Raw genomic sequence first — 25,730 nt, 5'->3', positions numbered from 1 at the left:
TCGGCTAAATCCTTAAAGCCACAGTAAGTAACTTTTAGCCAGTAATGGACTAAAGTAAAAGCTTTTTATTTTGGTTAGTTTTATTGTACAGAAAAAACATGTGTCATTACTGTGCGGGAACTTGCATCTCCACAAACCTGACTGTTATTTGGCCTGGATGAGGGCATCCATAGCTTGTCTCTATGGACACGATGTTTTGGCTACAATATTCCACAATAATATTTCTATCTCCATGGAGAAAGTGTGGCTTTGGTTGGTATGGTTTTAGGTTTGTGTTTCCTTGGAATCATGCAGGTATCATGCCATCTCCAGAAAGTTACATGCTGTATCTTTTTATATAGCCTTTTTAAATAATACATAATAGTACAGTACACTCTTGCAAAGTACTGCTATAGACAGCAGTAAAGTCTAATGATGGTTCACTCTATGATTGTTTTATGCTTGAATAGTTCTTTTCTACGCCTTTAAGCGATCACAGTTAATTAACAAACCTTCTGTTGAAATCCTGGCGGGACAAGGTGAGCACATAGAACCAGCCAAACCAGATCAGCGGCCGCAGCCACCCCAGGGACATGATAAAGATTACTCTCCTGTCATCTGAGAGCACAAACATGGATTTCTCTGGTTCACGACTGGGGTTAATTTAGACAGCTGCCTCCATCTAGTGGTGAATTGTCAGAAGTACCACTAAATATTCTGAAGTCTGTTGTGTAGAGGTTTTCTGTTATGTGTTAGGGGGGTGTAGTAAATTCTGTCTATGTTGTTTTAAGGACACAGGGGAGCCCGGCTGGTGGAGAGGGGAAGTCGGAGGGAAAGAGGGCGTGTTCCCTGACAACTTTGTCAGTATGGTCAATGACGCAGACAAAGATGTGAGTATAACAGTTGTACTTAGTCACATTTTAAACATTTGCAATTCTGCTATATTTTGTATTTTATTTGCAAAATTAAAAACATAACCCACACAGAAGCAGTTAATAATTTATGAAAAATAATTATGCCGAATAAAATGATTTGCCTACTTTAAAATTACTTTAAAAACTTTACCATTTTTGATGTTTTTTAATACCCATCTTATAGAAGAAGAAGGGTATTGTTTCTGTATTGCTTCTTGTATTGTTTCTGATGCAAATAATTGACTTGGCTATTTTTATAAATAGACTTGCAAATGTTCATGTAATATTCAAGTAACAAGTGTGTTAATTATTGCTCTGTACAGTATTCCTTCCTGTTATTTTAAGTTGCCTTTTGGTATCTTAGATCATTCACCATCTTTGTTACACCTATGTATTATCTGCTACTACTCACTGACCATTAAATTAAATACAAGCTTTGTTTTAATTCAGGTTGGAGCATCAAGGGGGACCCTGAACATGAAGACGTCACTACGGTCAGACCATGAAGAGGTGAGTGAACGTTACATGGCAGAAAAGTATACAGCTGATTGCTAGACCTGCACAGTATATCACTGGGGAAGATCATTTGTAAAGTCTGATATATAATTATGTTGATGATCATTTAGTAGTCTATTCCCTCATATACACTTTTTTTTTCTCAACTTTTGTTATAGGGGCAAGGCTTAATTAACCTTGTGCATCTCTTATGTTTCTATCAACTATTAATATAAATATATAAATATTTGTAAGATTTTTAATGATCTTTAAAAAGTCTGTGGATTATATCAAACTAATATTTTGTATGAGCAAAATGGAAAGAAATTTTTATGAAAAGAACAGCAAATTTAAATGCACAATTTTTAAACTTTAAAGTGAAAGAAAGTTATGTAAATTTAGTAGTATCAAAGGTTTTAAACATAGTCATCAGGAATATCTTTTTGAAACCTTTCTTACCATTTGATGAAAATTATAACATATTAGTCTTTGTGGCTGACGTATGTATAGTCACACCCCCCATAATATTTTCTGTCATATATTATTACACTTCCTCTTTATAAATGAGTCCTTTATGCTCTTGTGCCAAGGTCAGTTTTGTATAAGGAGGTAATATGAGGTTTATTTTAGATGTGAGGACCTCTTTGTACTTTCCTCTGAATACACTCCCATCAAACACTAACCAACTCCTCCCTGTCTATTATTGCAGCCTGTTAGTGTGGTGGGTAATGGACCAAACAAATAATTTATAACTGAATTCGAGGAGAGTTATAGAGTCAGTAATTGTGGTTGTACAAAGGTGTAGATGTAGACTGCTGACCAAGATGAGTCAATCTGATAAGTAGCCTTGTAATGACAGAGCCCACACACAATGGTTGTTAGCATGTAGGAATTTAGCTTAAACATTTAATCAACATTGCTTCACAGCTATATAAATAATAATGAGTAAATGGAACAAACCTATGTTGTAAGCTTTAAAAAAAAAAAAACAACACAAAAAAACCTGACTGATAATTAAACCCCAGCTAGTAGATTTAAACACACATTATGGAACATGTCCACTGGGTTGCCAAAATATCTTCTAATTGTCTAATTGAGAAACTTAAGACATATCAATGGATTCATTTTTCCATTATCTCACACCCCCATTCAGAAAACTTCACAAATGGTTTGCTCCTATATTACTTTTGCACATTATGGGTTGTTAAAATTGTAAAACCTATTGTATCTTTGGTAATCTACATAGAATTTTAAAATAACTTTCTAACACCTTAGCTTTACAAGGATGAATAATGCATTATATAAAAGTCCAGAAGTTTAGAAAGAAATTGCAGAGATTATTGGCAAGTATAGGGTAGTCACGGTAAATGAGGTAAGCTGTCTGTCCATATGAACACTGTGCAAGTCCTGCTCCTTCTGTCTTTGTGTAACCCAGATGGTTAGCTCTTTCGTCTGTATTTTTTTAGGTTGATGGAAATGGAATGACTTATTTATGTTTAGGTTATCGTCATTATCTTGTATGAAAGTAAACTGTATAAATATAGGTGAGAAAAGACTAAGTTTGTCCTGTAGTATGAAAAGATGGGACTCAGATTTCAAAGGCCGCACTCTCTGTGTCTTGACTTGTACGGCGAAATACTTTTATATCTACCCATCTTCTGAACAGAGGTGAGATTTTGTAATGGAAAGTTTCGAATGCACAGTCAAGTCTACACATTTCTGCAAACAGGTGCTCAATTTTACAATGTTGGTGGCGTCTGCAGCTGCTTGTCTTCATGGAGCTGTCATTTCATTATGTAGAGTATTAGCAAAAATTTGAATTAGGCATGTCATGATAACACATTTTGAAGGGCGATTTACTGCTGAAGTATATATAAATGATAAACGATAATATTTGAACTAATTTATGCCGCTGACATAATCAACCAAGAGCAGAAACCACAAAACTATTCTAAATGTTTGATGTTAAAAATATCATGAGCTGCAAAAAATGAACTGCAGAATGAAACTTTTTAGTACGGTACTTAGTTTGCATTTGTAATGAGTCATAGTTACTTGTGACTCATTACAGACTCATGGCTTAAACCTTATTGTATAGCCCCCAAATAACCAAACATTCCCCAATTTATTGCAAAGAAAATGTACACTCATAAATACTCCCCCAAAAAAGTTTCCAACTGTCAAATATTGAACAATAAGTTGATGTAGTAATTATCGTGACAGGCCAGAAAAAGCATTTTACAGGTGACGCTACCCGCTTATGTCTCCATGGAGATAGAGCAGTTTAATTACATACTGTGGAACATTCCACCAAAGCAATAACCTCTTTGCTTTGTTATTAAAGGAATTAAACTGGTCCAAACAGTTATACTTTCCATGACAAATGCATTCACTTCTTGATGATATTCAAATTGGACGACCCTGTTTTTCTGTTTTTAGCACACCGTGTAGTGAAATAATCTAAGGCTGTGAACCCAATTGTTTTTCCTTTAAATATCTGCATAAAAAACAAAACAAAACAAGGATATGCTCATACTAACTTCAATAATACATTTTACAAATATTCACGTACATCTGATTAAAACACAGTATTTGCAGTGTGTGAGTATGTATTGTGCTCTAAGTGACAGCGTGACTCTTTTGTATGCTTCTGACGTTTGGCTACATAATTGAATGAGTTCACCAGGTATATATTTATGAGCAGAGCCAGTATGGGCAATATGTAATTACTAAGAAGGATTATTATGGAAGGCGGCACCCCGGATTACTCATTGATGATAATGGATTAAAAAGCGATGCAAAACATAACTATATATTTTACAGCTTGTAAGGCCAGGACCAACACATTATATTACTCATGAAATTCAGTGTAATAAAACGACTTTATATTGGAAGAAGAAGAAATGTGGCCCCGAGTTGGTTCATATTACATCATTAGATTCCCCAGATAATAGGATTTCTATGTAAAACACAAGCATTATGAAGTATGATGTATGTTCTTCTATGATGGCCTGTCACTATATGGTAGAATTACCCACATCAAATGAGTCCATGTGCTCTTTTGCTACACCCCTAAATCTCCTTTCATGCTTCTGCAGACTTTAATGCAGACTTCTTCCTCCAATATCTGAACTCTGCTCCAAACCACATGCTTTTACTAATGTAGGATTGACGTCACCGGGCCCCCCCTCCCCCCGGATACAAGCTGATCATTGACATTTAGTGATGACTGAATCTCTATTAAGTTTTCCACAACCCAAAATTGCACAACCCTATTTTCTCCTGTAATGTTTAAAACTGGTTATATGCATTTATTTGTAGTAGAGTTTCAAGTATTTAAAGTACATACTAAAAAGCACTCTCATATCCAAAACCAGTAAACTTTATTGACCTCATTTGGGCCCTTAAGAGCTCCTCCAAAGAGACCAGTCATTTTTCACTGGTTAAAATAATGAGGATTCACCTGATGCAAGAATGTGGCTCTGGATAGTTTGTTTACTCTCATCGCTCATCCAGTGCTTTAGAACCACGCATATTAGATTTAACATATTTGGCTCTTACCTAATTGCATGTTTACATTAACCACAATCTGACCCTTTTTTTTTTTTTTTTTCCCCCCCCTCTAGAAACCAAGAAAGCCACCACCACCGTCAAAGCAAAGTATTGGTAAGGGCACTTTTTAATTCACTAAAAGACATATTTGTATACACTGCCAGTTTGGACACACTTTTTCATTTATGTTCATTAATTTATCAACTTTATTTTCATTATTATTTACATTGTAGATTCTCACTGAAGGCATCAAAACTATGAATGGACACATATTGAATGTAGTAAACAAAAAATAAACTCAGAATAACTCAACTTGTTTTAGATTTTTGATTAAAAAATAGCCACCCTTTGCTTTGAACCCTGGTTTGCACTCTTGGCATTTCTTGACCCTAACATGGCATGTCTCTGAAGTGAAAACCATTTCAGGGACTTCATCATGAAGAGAGAGAAGACCAAGAATTTGCAGCACTGTCGACAAAGCAAAGGGTGGCTACTAGGAATTTTAATATAAAAAATATTTTTTTAGAAAGTTGAGTTATATAAAATGTAGAAATTAGTAAACATACAGGTATAAAATAAAAATAAAAAACAACATAAAAATATGATGCCACTTATACCACTCTGCCCCTGTCTACCCCGGATGTGACTATTGCTTTGACAGTACTGTAGCAGTCTGCTCCACTTCATGACTTCCTGTGTGAGTGTAACTGTGGTTTGCTACAAAAGGGATTGTGTCTGCTCATGACCTGATTTATTCAAAGCAGAAAACACAAGACAGAGGATAGACGGTTTAAAAAAAAGTAAAATCAAAATGTTTCGTTTTTCAGTGCATAAACCAGAGGTGCCAAGTGCGGAAAAGAAACCTCATTCCATCCGGTCAGAGGATAAAGGTAGGTTATGTTCTGTTTAGTTGTAGTATTTACTTAAATAAATGTAATGGAGATGCAAGATGAATCGAGTAAATATCGGAATTTGGATGGATGCAGTTAACAAATTGCAAAGACTGCAATTTACTGCAAAGTACCACAAACATAGTACAACAAAGTATTAGAAAATGCACACCCTCTAGGCTGGATCTTGTACTAATTTGTCAGTTCAGTCTTTTTGGCTATTCCTCTGAATGCATTTAAAATGCACTTCCTGATACTCTGATCTTGCCAAAGTTCAGATATATTCTATGAACAGGTCTTGAGTGTTTTATTGTCAGTCAAATACATGGAAAAAAAACTCTGGTCCAGGGCTTTTCATATTTCAGTAAATGAATGTAATACAATATACAAATAATACAATAACCAATCAAGATAAACTCTGCTAGATACAGGTGATGGTGCGATTGGTGTCTGATGGTTTTAGCAGAAGAAGTTTTGTTCATTTCATGTTGTGTTTTTGTGTTTAAAAAAAAAGTCATCAGATAAGATAGAGAGAAGGTAAAAAAAATATGAAAAAAAAACAAAACAGGATATTAATTATATTACTCATTGTATCACAAAGTCATGATTGTTATTGCAAAAACATAAAACAGTGTAATTTTTGTGTTAAAATCCCAAACAGATTTACACAGAATAATCCATTGTGGTATTAAGTGATTCTTGCATTCTTGTTGTAGCCTTGCCCAGATTCTTTTTCACATGTGCCATGTTTTTAATGCAGCTCTCTACGAGATTAACTGTTATCTATTATGGTATTAGGCATATCAAGTGATTTTCATAAAGTTATTTTTTCTTGGCACAATCCAAAGCTCACTTCCACATCTTGTCAACAAGATAGCTGCCACAATCTTGGTCATAAGATGTTGTATTGATCCTCAAATATAATTAATTGAAATTGATTGCATGATTAGCAAAAATGCTGTTGTTGTCTAGACAGTCTGAACTTACTATTGACATTTTTTTTTCCCTCATCACAATTTTTCCTGATTCCCTCTTGTCAAAGTGTATTAATATATCTACTCATACTACTACTCATAAATGATAGACTCATGGCAACCACTGACCCTCAAAAATATTTGTTCCATCTAAGTGGAAAAAGTATAATATTTTTATTCCTATACTTTTTTGAACAGCTTGAACAAAAAAACTTGTATGACTCTTTACTACTTGAGCTGCAAAATGTATATCAGAATGAAACGGTGTACATTTGGAATAGGTTTGGGGGGATGATCTTGTAGGTTATCTGTCACTGGCATAAATTAGTTTCAAAAGGGTTGTTTATGTCCAGTATATTTTCTTCTGCAACATATCACACTTCAGTTTGTTATCATGACAGGCCTTATTATAATGACTTACTGGGCCTTGGACTGTGGTATTTCACATGATCTGATATATTGCACAGTCATATACTTTCAAGTGATGACATTTCTACCACAACTTTGGCAAGTTAATGCATTTTATTTTTAGAAACGTAATTTTATAAATGTATTTATTTTATTTAAAACTTTACTGTCATCTTCTTTAACACAACCATAAAAGTTGAATTTTAGCTAAGTTGTAAGATTGGATTATGTCGGTTACATCAGACACGTCCAGTAATAGAAATGCTGCATGCACACTTTTAATGGGGAAATATGCTGTATATGAACAAGAATCGCCGGGCATGGCTTTTTTAAATCAGTTAATTAGAATTTCTGCCTCTCCTGCTAATGAAATGTGTTTGAAATGGACACATTTACATTCAAGGCAGGCACACTCTTTGACCATAAGGCAAGAAGAAGGTTTCTAATTCAGAGGAGTAGCTCAAGATTTTGTAGTGTTGCTTATTTTGATAATAAAAAATAAAAAAAACAACACATTTTACTGTGTTAAACATGAAAAATAGACCTTTCAGAGACCATAGCAGAGTTTGGCTGTCACAGTAATAACAATTACCACGCTAACTACGCACTTCCTGATACTTTGACAATAAACACATAAAAACATTCAAGACCTGCTTATACAACATATATGTACTTTATTTTTTATTACAGCTGGATTCAATATATATCAGTATATCTATGCTTTGGGCCAGAAATACTGAAATGACATCATTGTTTACAGCAACATTGTCAATCATGTGAATCTGATTTAAATGTGCACAGCAGCTAAAACTGTGTTGTACACTGTAGTACTGCGCACCCTCATCCTTCCTGAGACACATTTTTACACACATGTTTTTGCATGCGTGTTCTCATTGGCCAATTCGTTTCACTTAGAATTAATTGCTATATGCACACAAGTAGAAAAGAGCCCAAGGACAATTTTGAAATTAAGATGGAGCACCACTAGCTACCAGCTACTGCCTGTCTTATATTGGTAACCAATTGTCTATATTGCATGTTTACTCTTCAAACTGATATTGCGCACTGTTGAAGTGCACATGTAATAATACACCTGACAGTCTGCCTTCAATCAGCAACCAATTACATGTAAATACAGCCTGCCACACTGTTTGAATTTCCCATAAGGCAGTCCAGCTATTTGCATACTATTATCCACGTTGAGCCAAACATGGGGCAGTCATTCAGAGCTCTCAGGGAAGAGGAGGGTCATCCATTAAACTGTTGTTATCGGCGCGGTGCACATGCAGTCATGTTTGTTTATGATGCTATGATGCTTCTTCTATACATGGCTCATCAGACCTTAACTAGCCTCATTAAAGCATAAAGAAAGACTTAATTCATAATCATTAAGACTTTTTACATGTTTAAGGCTAATTAGGTGTAGTTGTTAAAAAGTACCGTATTTTCCTGACTATATGTCCCTCCGGAATATAAGTCGCACCAGCGGAAAAATGCATAATAATGAAGGAAAAAAAAACTTAAGTCCCACTGGACTATAAGTCGCCTTTTAAAGAGAAAATGTTCTGTTCTTCCCCAAAAAATGCAGGTTATAATAATAACAATAAAATAGAGAACAACAGGCTGAATAGCAGTGCAGCATATTAATGTAATACATTTCTATGTTTTCAGCCACATGAAGCATAGACAACGAACTGAATACGTGTCTGGTATTTTAACATAATATATTAAGTTAATCAGATAACTAAAGCATAAAAAACGAGCTAACAAGTTTACTCTCCAAATCACTAAATCCATTGAATTCTTCGTCCTCGGTGTCGCTTCTGAACTTCGTCAACTTCGGAAGTAGATGAAGGCAGTGTGGCAGTCATACTGGTACACAAGTCTAGAGTGCCCTCACGCAGTTGTCAGTGTGACAATAACGAAGACTAGAAATGATATATTTTTATAATTTCACATATAAGTTGCACCCCTGGCCAAACTATGAAAAAAAGTCTGACATAGTTGGGAAAATACGGAGTGTGTATGTGCATGTATGTATATATGTGTGTGAGTGTGTATAAATATGTGTAAATATATATACACATATATATAATTAGTTTTTTGTGGTCTAAACCATTCCACCACTGACATAGCTCTAACTGTGTATGTGTTCTTTTTCACAGTTGACAAACCAGTGCCAGAAAAGCATTCAAAGCCTGCGCCGCAGCCCCCTCCCAAGCCAACGGCCCACGGGAAAGTCCGCCCCATGAGTCACCCACCCAAACGTCCTGACAAGCCCCTCGCCCCCTCAGCCAGCCTCAGGTAAGCGCACTGGAGCAGCAGAGCAGGTAGCGGTCATCACTCTGGTGGTACTCAAGCTTGTGTTTTTAATTGTTATAGAAGTACAGTATGTTATAATACAATTTTAAGTTTGTTTTATTGTTTTTATTGTTTGAAATGTATTCCTTCATTTTATACAAATACTTTAAAAGGTCAGTGCTTGAATAGTTTGTCACTGTTTGTATAATTGCTTTTTTAGAAATCTTGTATTTCTCTTCACTACTGCAGTAATTTTTGAGGCTTTGTTTTCCATCTGTTCCCAATAATCATTTGCTCCATTATTTGCATTTTATGGTTTCTTCCCCTCTTTTGTAGACACAATGGAGAGGTGCCTTCTACTCGGTCAAAGCCAGAGCCTGAGCCATTACCACAGTTACCCGTGTCCAAACCCAGGGCTCCTGCTGCAGAGGTCACAGACAAGCCCGCAGAGCCAGGTACGCACCACAGTGTCACATGTCCACTGCAGGCTACCGTAATCAACTGCACACAAGTTTTATTTTCTTACGCTAACAAAAGCTCATAGGTGCATTATGTAACTTTTCTGGCATAAAGTCCCTGATATGCTAGCTTCCATGGAGATCGAATTAAGGAGAATGTTCCACAGTATAGCTCTGAACGTATTCATCTTCAAGGTGACAAGCAGGTGACGCTACAAAGTTACAGATCAGAACTATGAAGAGGCAAGCCCACTCACTCTTTATGTTACCTTATAACAAAACACTTTTAAATTACTATCTGCTCTATGTAGCAACCTGCAATAATGTAATAACATTACATTATAGTTATGGTTAGGCTTTGGTTTTGAATTGGGTTGCATATAATGAAAATGTGATGTTCACACCTCACATCTTACTAATATATCAAGTGTAGTATGTATAAATGTGGTATAAATAAAAGGTGTCCAAACCTTTTTTTCTGATATGATTTGCCACAAAGATGGAATAAAACAATGCATGTTGCAGTAGTTTATGGCTCAATAATGTGTCAATCTTAGCTTTGCGTTTTGAGCTCTTGGGAACGTGAAGGGGGGAAGACGTGAAAAGGGTTTTGTAGTTACTCTGTCTAGTTGTTTCCACTGTCGAGGTTTGGGATGTGTTTGATAAAAGGTGCTAAAAAGCTGCTAAAAGTCGTCCCATGGTGAGTCTGACACAGATCAGACTACAGACCAGAGAGGACCCAGCCCTGTACAAAGCAAAGGTGCAAAGTGCTATTGCTCAACAGTGCCTTAAGTTTCCTATGGGCCTCTATAGACAGCAGCTACGCCCTTCTGTGCACACATAAGTATGTTCTGCCATGTTTCTCCAGTCCCTGTTGGTATTGGTTTGACTGGTTTAGTACTATGGAACTGTACATCTCTAGCATGGTTGTGTCACACTTCCATAGGTTATATACAATGTGGTGTATTCAATATTGATATATTATAATCTTTCACCCTTATCATTTTCTTACTCAGAGTTAAGTCATTCATGTATATGAGTAATTCTGCAATCCCCTGCTTGGCATTGATCAGAAAATATTTTTGCACCCACCCCTTACGCACAGCTCTGTAAAAAGTACACGATAGAATGTAGACATTTTTCAAACGTAAAAACAGTTGTTTTGAATAAAGTCAATGCGCCATATTAAGTTTTATTAAGTCATAAAAAGTAAAAGAATTGCTAAATGCCAGGGAAAAAGCATAGTGTTTTATCTTAAAAGGTTGCAGTATATAGCAGTTAAAGGCAATTAGGGGGATATTTTTTTTACAAAAAAGATTATTGGGGACATTTGCAGATTTTCTTTTTTTTGGAGATTTAGCTCAAATGTGTTTTGCCTGTGTCTGGAGGGAACAAATCCATTCTCTGCTGTAGATAGTGACTATTTCTCCTGTTAAATTTCAGACCTGATGAGTTTTGACGATTTGACGTCTACCTCACACAAGCTCTCCCACCTCACTGCAGACAGACCAAAGATGACTGGGAAGAGACCGCCCACACAGTTTGGAGCATCCTCAGTAAGTCAGTGGTTCTGGATATACTGTATTGTCAGTGTATACCGATATATCTCAATTGTTGAGAATGTTGAACAAACAAGCTATAATAGGTAGGCAGCTGAAATATTTGAATGAAAACAAATTTGCAGTGTAATTTTCCACACCAAGGCATACAGTTATATCTCTCTGATTAACTTCACTGTTCATTCACGTTTTGAGTGTCAACCAAGACATTTACAGGCTTGTTTTAGCATATTTCTGAGGGATTGTCATAATATTGTATTGAATGGACATGGGGATAATGCAGTCAGTTGCCTCTTACTGCTTTGTTGTAGTACTATGGCCCAGCGCAGAAAATAACCTAGTCACACCTCCATGTCTATTCTCTGTTCTCTTGTCCTTCAGAGGAGACTAGTGGACACAACGTCCCTGTTTGATTAAATGTCACTGACAGCTTTTTATGGCACTTTAATAGCTCTATTGAAGTCGCTGCTCTGCAGTCCATCTAATGGAAATTTCAATCAGGATTTTCTGTCACTATGTATAAATACAATCACATGTTGTATTTTATAATTAGTCTTAATAGTTGTCTGTTGCCATTACTAGATTTCATTTATGGTCCCTATTCCTGCCTGCCAAAGTTGGGAAAAATAAAGGGCACGAAAATATGCGGTCTGACATCAAGAAACAAAATGCTTAATTAACAATCAAAACCAATTTAACCAGTCTACTCGGCACCATGAAATTATTTTTCTGTATAATTTTGTAACTTTTTCAACTGTCCCAAGTTTGAAATAACTTTTGCTTTTGTTTGATTTCTAGCCCAGTAAGGAAGTAAATGTGGAGAAGTCCTTTAAGACTGATGAAGAGGATGCAACCAAGCCAAAGCTAACAGAAACCAGAAAGGTGAGGAAATGCAAGCAGTAATCCATTATAAAGAGCGGATTACTTTCTTATAGAGCATATACTTTAAAAGATATGAGTTTATAAGTTCTTTTCACAACTTTCAAAGAACCAAGTGTTGCCGTCACGGTAAAGCTATCAACATCAACTAGAATACTAACCGTGCACTTCTTGATTCTCAGACAATAATGCACTTAATAATTAGATGCTGACAGTAGAGCGTAGACTTATTTTGACTCCTATATACTATATCTGTACTGGGGCAAGACACATTTTGCTCAAATATCTGCAAGAATCATGTACAGGCTTTAACTTCCCCAAAGAGGGTTTGTCTGTTTTTACAACCGTCTTCCAGTTGTATATTGTGTTATTTGTTTACTAGTGTTTTTAATTAGAATTTTTCACATTGTTTAGGAATGCCTCTGTTGAAATGTAATAGTTTTATCCAGCAGATTAATGGAAAAGCCGATTTTTTTTATTTTTTTTTTGCACATACATTACACGCATTATATATTGTGCAGTTCAATTAAATTCAATTTGATCTGACAGTGAAGGCCTAATGGGAAATGACATGGCTGTGCGTGAGTCATCCTGATCTACAGTGCCTTTGAGGACACATCCATACAGTTCTTATATTATTTTCCACAGTAGAGCAGCACAGTGCTAGAACACATGCACTATTTGATATGGATCAAATAGATTTTTTAATATACTTTTTGCCACAGTAATTTATTGCGAATTAAAATAAGGTAAAAGACATAATTTATTACTCAGACTATGTAAAAAAAAAAAAAAAAAAAGGAACCAGGACCAAAACAGACCTGAAATAGCACTAAGAAAAAAAATATTTAAAACCTCCCCAGCAGGGAGATCTGTAAAAAAGATGCTCATCCTCAGAGCACATTGTTTATTATACCATGTGCTATTAATTATGCTATTATAAGTTGATGTTAGCGCTGTTGCTGGGCTGCGTGCTCTGTAGTTATTTTATGAAGTTCAGCATCCAAACCAGAGACTAAATGAAGGTATCAAAGAGGTAACACAAATGTCTCGCTGCCATTATTAGCGTGTTTAAAGTGTTTGCAGAGCCTCCACAGTCTGCATTTAACCTTCTCTGGGTATTAGCGGTAACACTTGCCACCAACGTCAACAGCGGCAGTGCTCGCATCTACGCATATACATTCTGGAAAATACAGAGTGGTATCGGATTGTTGATTAGCTCTGAGTACTTGCTGATACCTCAAAAAATGGGCTTTTGCTGATACTCATATTATGATTTACGGTTGTTCCGATACTGATGCTAGTAATTGTGCATTTTCAGTGTCATGAGCAATACTAATAATCTCATGTATTGTTTATCAGTCAACCGTGTAATGATTTGTTTCCAATTTGTTTCTAGCCTTCAATCAACAATGTGCCCCAGTCCCCCTCTCATCTGAAGACCAGTTTATCCATTGAGGCCAAGTCCACCACTCCTGCCTCTAGTGGTGGCGGTGGCGGCGGGGACAGCACCAGCGCAGGGGTGAAAGGTCGTCTGGAGCCAGAGGACCACGGTGCAGGCTACGAGGAGCTCAGGAGACAGATGAGAGAGCTGCTATTGACTGTGGAGCTGCTCAAGGCTCAGCAATCGTAAGACGTTTAAACACGGCAAATGAGGCATTTCAGACACACTGACACATGCACACCAGAAAAACTGAATCTCAAAACTTCATCGAAACTGGCAGATTTGTGTCACAACCCCTCCAACTGAACACATTTGGAGGACTCAGACTGTACTCAGAGCACTGCAAAATGCACAGCCCTACTTGAGTCATTTCAGTCAAAACAATTGAGATGTGAAGTGTTCAACAAAATGGCGAGAGTGACTAACTGAAAAACTGCTGGCTAAATGCTGTCTAGTTTGGGTTTTTAATGTTATTTGAGAGGGACTTGTTTAACAGCACAAATTAACTCACCAGTTGTAGCTTTAACTAAATCAACATTTTTTGGGGGGTCAGAAAAGGTCAGATTAAAGTCTAATTTGAGTGACCTTTATGACATCTATATCTGTCAGACAGATTTAGAGTTCTAGGCCAGGACAGACAAAAAGCAAAACAAGCAACTAAACATGACTGTTAACCATTTAAATTTCTTAAGTAATACTATGAGCCAAACACACTTCTGCAACCTACATTTGAGCTGAGCCCTCATTCCACCTCCAATGATGAATAAGATCTCTGGGGAAACGGATCCAGTGAAACACGACTTGAGATTTCTAGCAGTGTGAGAAGAATATCCAGGGATTATAAAATATATTTTTGTTCCCCCTGGAGGATTAGTCTTTGAGCATGCATTAGGTTGATGGAAGACTCCGACACACTCGACCAGTGCCAGTGATAAAAAAGGGCTGTGCATTACTGACAAAAATATATTTTGCAATTCATCAAAAAATTTGTTAAAAAGTGCTGGTAAATATCTTAATGTATTTGAATGAAAGCCACAGACACCCCAGAACCTTAAAAGTGAAATTGTGGGAAAAACAAAAAATAGAAAATATTCAAGCCATTATTGCTCTGCAAGTAGAACCAAAATTTAAAATGTATGTTGAATAGGTCCTCTTGCCTGTTACACATTACATGCCAAAATTATATGCGTTTTTATCTTTTATGGCCTTAAATGCATTTTCAGCACCTGAAAGTCTCTTAGACCAACTTTATAATCCTAGCATATAAATGACAGATGATTTTTTTTTCATTTTATAGACACATTTATGAACCACATTTTCAATCAACTTTTGTAGACGCTGTATGTCCCATCTCAATTTTAACATTAACCACTGAGACGTTTCTGTGGAAAATTCGGATTCTTTTTTTTCTCATATTGATCTTGATGTGTTTTTTTTGTCTTAATAAAAACAAATAAAAATGCATTCAATATCAAGTTCCTTAACACAAATAAGCACAAAAAAATACTTACAATACTAATGGAATATAAAGACCCAAGCTGATCATTGATGATTAGAAATGATTTAATCTTAATTAAACTTGGATTAATTGCAAAGCCCTGCTTCTGAACATTGCCTCTGTTTTTTAAAGTATGCTGCAGTGAATCGACCACACGTGTCTTGACTTAATCCACGTGTTTTTGTGTTTGTTTTTTTCAGGAAAGAGATCTTGGAACTGCGCGGAGAGCTGGAGGAGGAGCGACACAAGCGGCAAGCTCTGCAGGTACCAACGATCTCCATGGAGACGCACTCTGCCCTGTCCACACACATCAGAGCCACTAAGCACACACCCAGAGCACACACACGATCAGGAATGGACCACTAAGAAATACTTAAATTCTACCTCTAAGTTCATGGGATCAATGGGATATTTCTAGGAATTGGTTTTATTGCTCAATTGGATTCTGACTTCTTACGCAGTCCTAATTCGAGGTTATTTATGTACTATTCAGGCCTGATTGGTGGACCACAGTGCCTTTTTGTGTTTGTGATTTCAATCTAAATTCGAATAAACTAAATCTTCCAGTCTGTTTTATTGCATTGGGACAGAGTCACAGATGTCATTTGTTGTTACTCTACATTTTAGTGAGAAGCATCTAAGGTTACTGATATTTAGAGATGTTTTTGGTATCTATGAGATTGGAGTTTTATCTGTATCACTTCCATATTAAAAAAGTTGCTGACATTTGGCACAGACCGAAGCTGCCAGAGTCTCTGTGTGCCCATGTGTCATTCTCAGTTTGTCCTCAAAATGGAAATGGAAGAGCATATTCACCTTATCCCGGAAGTTGCCGTCATCATCATTAAGGTTTTATTATTTTCCAATCTCAACAATCAACCTACTTTATATCATATTTTTGAGGTGAAACTTTTCTCAAATTCTCCATTGAGATGAATGGGCTTTGCGGTTTGGAGCATTTAGAGGAAAAAGTGTGAGGGGCAGAGTAAAGGCAATAGGCAAAAAATAAGGCTTTACTTTTACATAATCATGGAATAAATCATGTTATATCCCTGAGAAATACATTTTCTTATTATTTTTACAAAAGTGAAAGGTTCCTTTGTGAGCCTTGCTATAGCATATCATACATTTGTGGCCAGCTTTTAAAATTATAATGTTAGTAGTGCGACTATTGGTTATCGGCCACAGCAGCAGGAAATATAGTGGCACAAAAAGTCCATATCAAACCATCCTTGCTGACCTTTGTGTGATTTGAGTTATTCTAACTGATATAGACAATTTATTTACAGCTTTAGATGAAGTCAACAAAATTCCACTTTACAATTTTTAAAATAATTAACTGAGGAACATAAGTAGATGCAAACTATTCACACTATTTATAAGCTATTTTTGTCCTACGTAAATGAATTGTCTCTGACTGGAAGTGAGTCAACAGAATGACTAAAGCAAAATAAAATAATTGTACGTTTTTGTTTTTGTTTTTTTAACTACTGACAAATTCAAAGTCTTGTACAAGGCTGTGAAATTATTTGTGCTAATTTTAGATATTTAACCATCTTCTTCAAGGATATTAAGACTTATTTTCCATTTGTGACGTTTTGAATCCTCTCCCAAATTCTGGATAAGATTGAGGTCTTGGTTGTGACTCTGTCCTGTGGTGAAAGAGGACCTTATAGTTGAAGTATGAATGAATATGAATGCAAAATGGCCAGTAGGAAATGTTAGAAACTGTATTAAACTTGTGACATCCTATTCTTTTATTGCTGACTGAAAACAGAAACGGATTGCGAGTTCTTTCAACGCCATACAAAACCGAGTTGCATTGAAAAAGTCAGTAGTATTCTCCTCTCCTTGTGTGAGGAGTGAGCGTGTTGGCCTTGATGGGAGTGGACGTAATGTCAGAGTATTGGATTGAGCTCAGAAACACCTTTGCACAGCGTGGTCCCAGGCAGAGAGGGCGAGGACCCACTGCGAGTACGCTAATCCCCCATATACCACCAGGGGGTCTGCAGAGTACCCATCCCCCTCCCCAACAGCCACGGGCCACTGCGGAGCTCCGACTGATCAATTCTCCGAATCATGCCAACAGGAGAGCCCCGGGAATCATTGTTTCCAGGTGAAGGAGAGGAGAGCCGGAGGAATGAGTGACGCAGATCAGGCAGCGCGTTTTGTTCGTGTAATGACTTTAGCGCTGCGTTCATCTCGTTAGCTAATTCAAACATAGCACCAGAGACACTTTCCATCCATTGTATCAGAATTTTTAAATTGAAATAACAATGTGGTTCAGAGAAACAGACTCCTTACATGTTGGAATAGTAGTAATGTTGCCATACATTCTCAATAAACACATAATAAAGACGGTGGTATAGGCCTCATACTTATTTGAAGTAGTACATTTAAAGAAATGAAATATTGTGTTTTATTTCAAACTCAATTTTCTTGTATGTGCTTGTTGTGTACTGCAGTAGATGTCTTCGGACCTCACTTTGGCAGTTGCGTATGTCACTGCTAAAACTTTCACTTTATGTTTCAATTCAAATCCATTTTTAGTCAAGGAACACACTTTAACCATCATCTTAACATCACACAGACAGCTCACTCTTCTATTGCTCTTCTTAACTTTAAAATATTAAATTATTGAGTTCCTTTGGCTCACTAAAAGAACTTGGAACTTTTGGAGAAGTAGTTTCCAAAAGTTAATTTTAAGTATAAATATGTAAACCCTTTTGCACCAGGCCACACAGAGTTCATATGAATCAGATGTATTTGAAGTGTATTTAAACTCACATACAGTATGTAACATTAGCAGGGTGTGGTCTAATGTCTGTGTAAAACCTTTTACCTCAAACAGATGCATGTTTTCTGTGCTGTGTGGTTTGTACAGATCGAGATAGAAAAACTGAAGCGGACTGTCCACCTGACGTGAAGCTCGTGATCCAATCACACACAAGCCTGGCGGTCAGCTTCCAATATGTGGACCAATCAGAGCACTGGAGGGCGGGTTTTACGGCTCTTCTTTTGAGAAGGACCAAGTCTCAAAGTGGACCACCTCCAGCACAATCTTTTTACAAACATAGACGCTCTGTATTTGTAAGATTTCTATTTTGCACATTTTTCAAGCTTGACATCATTTTGTTCAGATGTTTCTTTTTCTTTTGCCAACACAAGCTGCGGCCTTATGCAGACTACTGCTGAAACCTGTCCTCTGCGGACGAGGCTCGCTCTCACTACTACTGACTTTGGACAGCAGGGGGCGCTTGCTTCTTCCACTTCTTTTCATTGTTTTGTTTTTTTTATAATCCACAGGAATTGATTTTAAAAACATGATTTAAGCTAACATAAATTTTCCTTTTTTTTCCACCTGTCAGCAATTTTTTCTTTGTCTTTTTTATGTCTTCTTGCATTCCTATCCAGGGTAACACTACTGTGCCTGTTCCGAAATCTCTAAGTGTTTATAATGGGAGCTTATTTTTACCAAAATGGTGTCTGGAATCTTTAGCATGATATTGTAAATGTCTATTTTTGAAGTCTACTGACAACATACCTATAGTCCACTTAGAGGGCCTTTTCTGTCGCTCTCTCCTATCTCTGTTAAAACTGGGAAATTACATACACATTCTGTTAAAGTCCTTTATCTCTCTCAGCATCTAAACTAAGTGATGACAACTACGGTAGGAGCGATATTTCTGCCACTGTAAATAACATGCATTGAAATGGAATTTTCTGAACTTAGAAATACTTTGAACTTTGAAATAGCCACATGTTTATGAGCTTCAAAAACCGCACAGCTACTTTGCATTTTAGCCAAATGTAGGGCTAACGGTGAACACCAGAGCAAAATAAAAAGATAAATAAAAAATTAAATTAAATGCCAAATTATTTCAAATATATTGATTGACAGGTGTACTATTTTGACTTGCATTATTATCAAATTTGATGTACAGTGGTCCCTCGTTTATTGCGGATAACCCGTGAAATGTGCAAAGTAGTCAGCTTTATTTTTTACAATTTTTATATATATTTTAAGGCTGTAAAACCCCTCACCACACACTTTATACACTTTTCTCAGACAGGCATTTACATTTTCTCACATTTTTCTCTTGTTTAATTAATAGTGACTCATGTATTTCACAGATCCTCTGACCGTGCCTCTTCATCCTGTCGCCGCTCCGCTGTAGTGTCAATCGAACATTTATGTAAATTTGGCAGAACGCATTGTTTACTGTACAGGAGACACGGCACGGAGGAAAGTGATTAACAATAGTCTACAGTCCCTTAACCAATCTGGACGCAGAACACAATGCGCGTTCATACATTGTAAAAAAAAAAAAAAAAAAGCATGCAAAATTGCACAAAATACAGCGAGGGACCACTGTATATACATGGAACTGGAGCAGCAGATGCACGCAATATGCATTTTTTATTATTCATTTCACCTGGAGGTGTTAGTCCTTCTGACCGTGGCTCTGGGCGAAAAAAATCTTAAAACGTGTTAAAACTTCAAATTACCTGCCTGGTGGGCACACTCTATTCCCTGTTTGATCCAAAACGTTTGTTTTTTTGTTATGGTTGATGCTCAGTCATATATAATTTTTTTTTTATCTTTATCTGTCCTTTCACATTCCACATCTGTCTCCAACTGGATTCACCCAAAAGAGTTGTACCTCAAAGTCCACTCACACATTCATCCTATTCCAAAGCTTACAAAAACAATCACTTTGGCTTCTTCAAATATCAGGTTACCGCAGTCCACAGGTATGAATAGATTGGTTTTCTATTCAAATTCCATGCAGTCAGCCCACACAGAGTGCATACAGATTTTAGTAATAATCCTCAATATCTGATGCAGTGTCATGAAATATAAACATGAAATATTAAGTTGCTATCAAAGCATGTGTGGTGTTTTAAAGAGCCTTATATCAACGCTGACTCTTATGGAAAAATCTGTACACTGCAGTTATATGCAAATATGGAATGACATTTATTGGGTTTAAAGCTACTATCTGTAAATTTATTAGATTTTTCCCTACCAGTATATGACAGATTTACTACAGGACCGGATTGGCCAATCTAATTGCAGATGGTAACTTTAACACAATTAACCGTCATCCCAAATAGTTAAATTTCTCCTTTTTTTCTGCTGCTTTTTAATTGTTATTGGTGCATTTCTGTTTATGCTTCATACATTTGTATTGCTTGTCCATGTAAGTAAAAACTAGTGGAATAAGAGAGAGCCTCAAGTCTAACCCATGTTGCTCCATTGCAACTGCTACAACTGGATGAATTCACTTGTGGCTAGAAAACAAAAATAAAGTGTAAAAATCTTAAACCAGGGTAAAAGGAAGACTTAACCCCACTGTAGACTTGTCTTATTGCGTTAAGTCCTTTGTTTAAATTCCAAGATTAAATTTTCCACTCTACTAATCTGAAAAACTGCCATCTTAAATAACTGCATAACTTTTCATTTCATTTTAAAACTATTTGATGCTCTGGACACTTTGACTTAAGACTCTCTCTAACTTCACTTTCAAGGAGCACTATGCAACTTTTGTGCCTCTCTGTCTCCATGGAGATTTGGAATGGAGACGAGCAGGTGGTGCAAACGGGCCGCCTTACAGGTCAGAACTGTGGAGAGGAGACCCTGTTCACAATTAGAAAGAATATATATATTTTTTGCACCTGTAATTGAATACATTTTGCAAGATGGATACATTTAATGCCATACTGCAATTACGTCTCCATTGATACAAGCAGCAGGCAAGTGCAGAAGTTACATAGTGCGTCTTTTACTTCATTTTTTGTTTTTGTTAATTTCATAACTTCACAAATGGGCTTTTACAATGACAAACCAGTACTGTACAAATTTGGGAGATGGTGTTTAATAATATATAATCTACAGATGCTATTCTTAAAGGCAGCGGCAGCAGGAGGAGGCGGAGCAGCCGACCTGCTGTGTTTCAGCTGCTGTGAAATCAGACATTCCGCATTTAACTCACAAATGTCTTAAAATCGCTCTCGTAAATCGGACCAATAAAACCGCATACTCTTCCACTGACTCTACATTCCACAAGAAGAGAAGAAATCGGAGCACATTTATAACATATTTTCATGTGATTTTTTTGTTTTGTTTGTTTACAAGAGCTGTATTCTTGCATGAGCTGAGATTCCATACAAAATAAATATCTTTAATACAAATGTTTTCTTTGTCATGCTTTTTCAAACTCAAATAGCGCCGATAGACTTTTCTTAGGTTCTGTGAGGACTCTTACTTCGTTGCGTAACCGTTCTCCAAATAGACAGGTAAATATTCAACATACAGGTGTGAAAGTGGAGGGCAGAGTCTTTTATTGATTCAGAGCCAAAGTTTTGGTTCGCTGAATGCAATGTAGATCCATGTTTATATGGATTTGTGCTGTGGGCAAAAACATACACGACATAGATTGGTTTGTGAGCTTGACAAGTTGTTTTTCTCCTTCATAAAACATTTTCAACTGGCAACTAAAAGTGAATAGAGGGATGCACTAAGTTTAAGCACAGATTTGTGTACATTCTTAAGTAGGAGGGCAGTTTCTACTACTGCAGGGGGCTCAAACTCAAATTATCTAAGGTCCACAGGAGGCAGAGTCTGGGTGAAGCTGGGTCACATCAAGTATCCCACAGAAAAAGCTTTGTTAAAATCTCAAACGTCATCGCTCTTTTCAACGTACATGAAGAAATATGCCAATTCTTCATGATTTTTATGGATTTTTGCAATTTGGTGGAACCTTCTACCCGCAACACGGTAACGCCACGCTAACATTAAACTTTCATATTGTGCTGCGGGCCACAAAATATTGTCTTGCGGGCTGCAATTTGCCCCCGGACCGTGAGTTTGAGACTCCTGTACTACTGTAACTAATATACATAGAATTGGAATTTTCTGACATGTTTCTAAGCTTTCAAAAACTGCATAGCTAATTTTGATTTTACGTTAGAGTGAACACCAGAACAAAATAAAACGATAAACAGTACAGTTAAATTAAATACCAAAAACGGTGTAGTCTACGGGAACAGGGATGGACATAATTCTTTGACTTTATCCAGCAGAAAAACAGGGGAGATCAATTTCTTTAATTTTACCAGCCAAACATTAAGAACAATTGCGTACTTGTTGTTAGCCTGGGACTTGTGGGAAAAGGAAATTAAGTATATAATCGGTTAGTATTGGTAGCCAAACATTTACACAAAGCCTTAAATATGTCTTTCAACGAATCAAGGATTTGTCGTTGTTGTCTCAAGTAACAAACAAATTACATTTCGGTCATTAAACAATAAGTGCAGCTGTAAAGTTTAGATTTATTCATGCTTTTAGTTTACAGTTAAAAGCACAAATCCAACACTTTGACTAAGAACCAAGTCCCAAAGTGAAGCAGCAAATCACAATGACACGAGGATAAAGAGGAGATGGGGAGAGAGAGAGAGAGAGAGATGGAGAGATAAATAGAATGATAGATGGAGAAAGAGATTGAGAGGGAGAGGTAGATGAAAGGGAGAGATGGATGAGAGATAAATAAATAGAATGATAGAATGGCTGGCAGGCAGGCAATGAACTGTTAATGCAAATGGAAAAGAGGCACTTTTATCCCACAGAATTTATATATTTTTAAGTCAGTGCATAATTAACATGTTATACTGGGTGTACTATTTGGGTCTACTGAAGTTTTGTCTACTAATATGTGTACTTTTCTTACTTTGAAAATGTGGTTAGTACAGCTGAATACATGTACACTTTTTACATAACTAATCCTATGGGCCTACTTTGTTCATCCTTATATGTAGTCCGTTGTACTAAAGACTGTTGGTGGTTTAGAGTCCGCAGTTCCCCGGGCGACGCGGACTCATGTGTCTACAAAGCATCATCCGATCTGTCACTGATTCTATCCAAACAACTGTGAATCAACCCCGACATCAACTTCATTTGACCTTAAATACTTCTGCCTGTTGTGTGAAGCTATTCTAAGTAGACAAATTACAAAAAAAATCAAATAAAAAACTACCAAAACATTCTTTTTACTTCCAATAATTGAGTTATTTCAAGATATGTCTGTCCAAAGGTGTACTATGAAACTTTTGTAAAGGGTCTGCCACCTGCTTGTCTCCATGAAAATGCTATTGCTTTGCCTAGAATACTCCACAGTATGGCATTAAACATATCGATTTAACATTTATTCAGTTTTCATTCTTATTTTATATTGCACATGTTAATCTGTTTGTGTGACGGAGTAGGCTGCCTGAACACATGGAAATTGTGCAAATGGTAGTGAAGCGTTTTAATATACTGGCTGGTCTATGCATTTTGAAACACATAGGCCTGATTCATTTTATTTAATTTTTAATTTTAATTTTTTAAATTTTATTTATTTATTTAAATTTATTTTTTATTGTATTTTTATTTTTATTTTATTATTTATTTCATGTATTATTTTATTTTATTTTTATTGTATTGTATTTTATTTTAATTTTTTATTGTATTTTTTAATTTTATTTATTTTAATTTTCTTATTTATTTATTTTTTATTTTATTATTTTATTTATCCATCCATTCATTTTCTTCTGCTTATCCGGAGCCGGGTCGCGGGGGCAGCAGTCTAAGCAGGGACTCCCAAACTTCCCCCACCCCAGACACGTCCTCCAGCTCCTCTGGTGGCATCCCAAGGCGTTCCCAGGCCAGCCGAGAGACATAGTCCCTCCAGCGTGTCCTGGGTCTTCCCCGGGGCCTCCTCCCGGTGGGACATGCCCAGAACACCTCTCTAGGGAGGCGTCCAGGAGGCATCCTGAGCAGATGCCCGAGCCACCTCAGCTGGTTCCTCTCAACATGTAGGAGCAGCGGCTCCACTCCGAGCTTCTCCCATGTGACTGAGCTCCTCACCCTATCCCTAAGGGTGCGCCCAGCCACTCTGCGGAGGAAACCCATTTCGGCCGCTTGTATCCGCGATCTTGTCCTTTCGGTCATTACCCAGAGCTCATGACCATAGGTGAGGGTAGGAACGTAGATTGACCGGTAAATCGAGAGCTTCGCCTTCCAGCTCAGCTCCTTCTTCACCACAACGGACCGATACAGCGACCGCATCACTGCAGACACTGCACCGATCAGCCTGTCAATCTCCCGCTCCATCCTTCCCTCACTCGTGAACAAGACCCCGAGATACTTGAACTCCTCCACTTGGGGCAGAGACTCACCACCCACCCGGAGAGAGCAAACCACCTTTTTCCGGTCGAGAACCATGGCCTCGGATTTGGAGGAGCTGATTCTCATCCCAGCCGCTTCACACTCGGCTGCAAACCGCCCCAGTGCCTGCTGCAGGTCCTGGCTCGAAGAAGCCATCAGGACAACATCATCTGCAAACAGCAGAGATGAAATCCTGTGGTTCCCAAACCAGACCCCCTCCGGCCCCTGGCTGCGCCTAGAAATTCTGTCCATAAATATAATGAACAGAACCGGTGACAAAGGGCAGACCTGGCGGAGTCCAACATGCACCGGGAACAGGTCTGACTTACTGCCGGCAATGCGAACACAGCTCCTGCTCCGGTCATACAGGGACCGGACAGCCCTTAGCAAAGAGCCCCGGACCCCATACTCCCAGAGCACCCCCCAAAGGACACCACGAGGGACACGGTCAAATGCCTTCTCCAGATCCACAAAACACATGTGGACTGGTTGGGCATACTCCCATGAGCCCTCGAGGACCCGATGGAGAGTATAGAGCTGGTCCAGTGTTCCACGACCAGGACGAAAACCACACTGCTCCTCCTGAATCCGAGGTTCGACTATCGGTCGGATTCTCCTCTCCAGTACCCTGGAATAGACCTTACCGGGAAGGCTGAGGAGTGTGATTCCCCTGTAATTGGAACACACCCTCCGGTCCCCCTTCTTATACAGAGGGACCACCACCCCGGTCTGCCACTCCAGTGATACTGTCCCCGACTGCCACACGATGTTGCAAAGACGTGTCAGCCAAGACAGCCCCACAACATCCAGAGACTTGAGGTACTCGGGACGGATCTCATCCACCCCCGGAGCCTTGCCACCAAGGAGCTTGCTAACCACCTCGGTGACTTCAGCCAGGGTGATGGAACACTTGTCATAAGGGGTATTTTTTTATTTATTTTTTTATTTTATTTTATTTTTTATTTTATTATTATTATTTTTTTTTTTCTAATAAAGGACTAAACATTTTTCCTTGTGTTCAGCTAGCTTATTTAGTTCCTCATCTGATATCCTTGAAGATCACCTGTGTTTTACATCTTACATCTTCACATACTGGGCCCCTCGGAGGCACTCACCATATCTCCTGCTTTTTAATAACCTGCTTGTCCCCAGGGAGAAAGATAAGTTTAAT

At 37.5% G+C, this 25,730-nt stretch overlaps 1 protein-coding gene across 2 annotated transcripts in view; it reads left to right on the top strand.

The window, feature by feature from the left end:
- cd2ap (CD2-associated protein) overlaps window positions 1-18,481 on the top strand; it is a 37,405-nt gene extending 18,924 nt beyond the window's left edge. For both annotated transcript variants that reach the window (XM_033991072.2, XM_055232252.1), the window contains 11 exons: window positions 771-869; window positions 1,344-1,403; window positions 5,015-5,054; window positions 5,768-5,830; window positions 9,378-9,516; window positions 9,850-9,968; window positions 11,415-11,527; window positions 12,329-12,412; window positions 13,809-14,038; window positions 15,552-15,615; window positions 18,236-18,481. In XM_033991072.2, the coding sequence (XP_033846963.1) occupies window positions 771-869; window positions 1,344-1,403; window positions 5,015-5,054; window positions 5,768-5,830; window positions 9,378-9,516; window positions 9,850-9,968; window positions 11,415-11,527; window positions 12,329-12,412; window positions 13,809-14,038; window positions 15,552-15,615; window positions 18,236-18,277 (1,053 nt within the window). In that variant the 3' untranslated portion in view covers window positions 18,278-18,481. The remainder of the gene's footprint in view (window positions 1-770; window positions 870-1,343; window positions 1,404-5,014; window positions 5,055-5,767; window positions 5,831-9,377; window positions 9,517-9,849; window positions 9,969-11,414; window positions 11,528-12,328; window positions 12,413-13,808; window positions 14,039-15,551; window positions 15,616-18,235) is intronic.
- The last annotated feature ends 7,249 nt before the right edge of the window (window positions 18,482-25,730 follow it).

The sequence above is a fragment of the Periophthalmus magnuspinnatus genome, chromosome 24 (genome assembly GCF_009829125.3).
Source record: "Periophthalmus magnuspinnatus isolate fPerMag1 chromosome 24, fPerMag1.2.pri, whole genome shotgun sequence".
NCBI lineage: Eukaryota > Metazoa > Chordata > Actinopteri > Gobiiformes > Gobiidae > Periophthalmus > Periophthalmus magnuspinnatus.
Note: the sequence above shows the minus strand (reverse complement) of the source record. Positions and strands in the feature narration are given on the sequence as shown.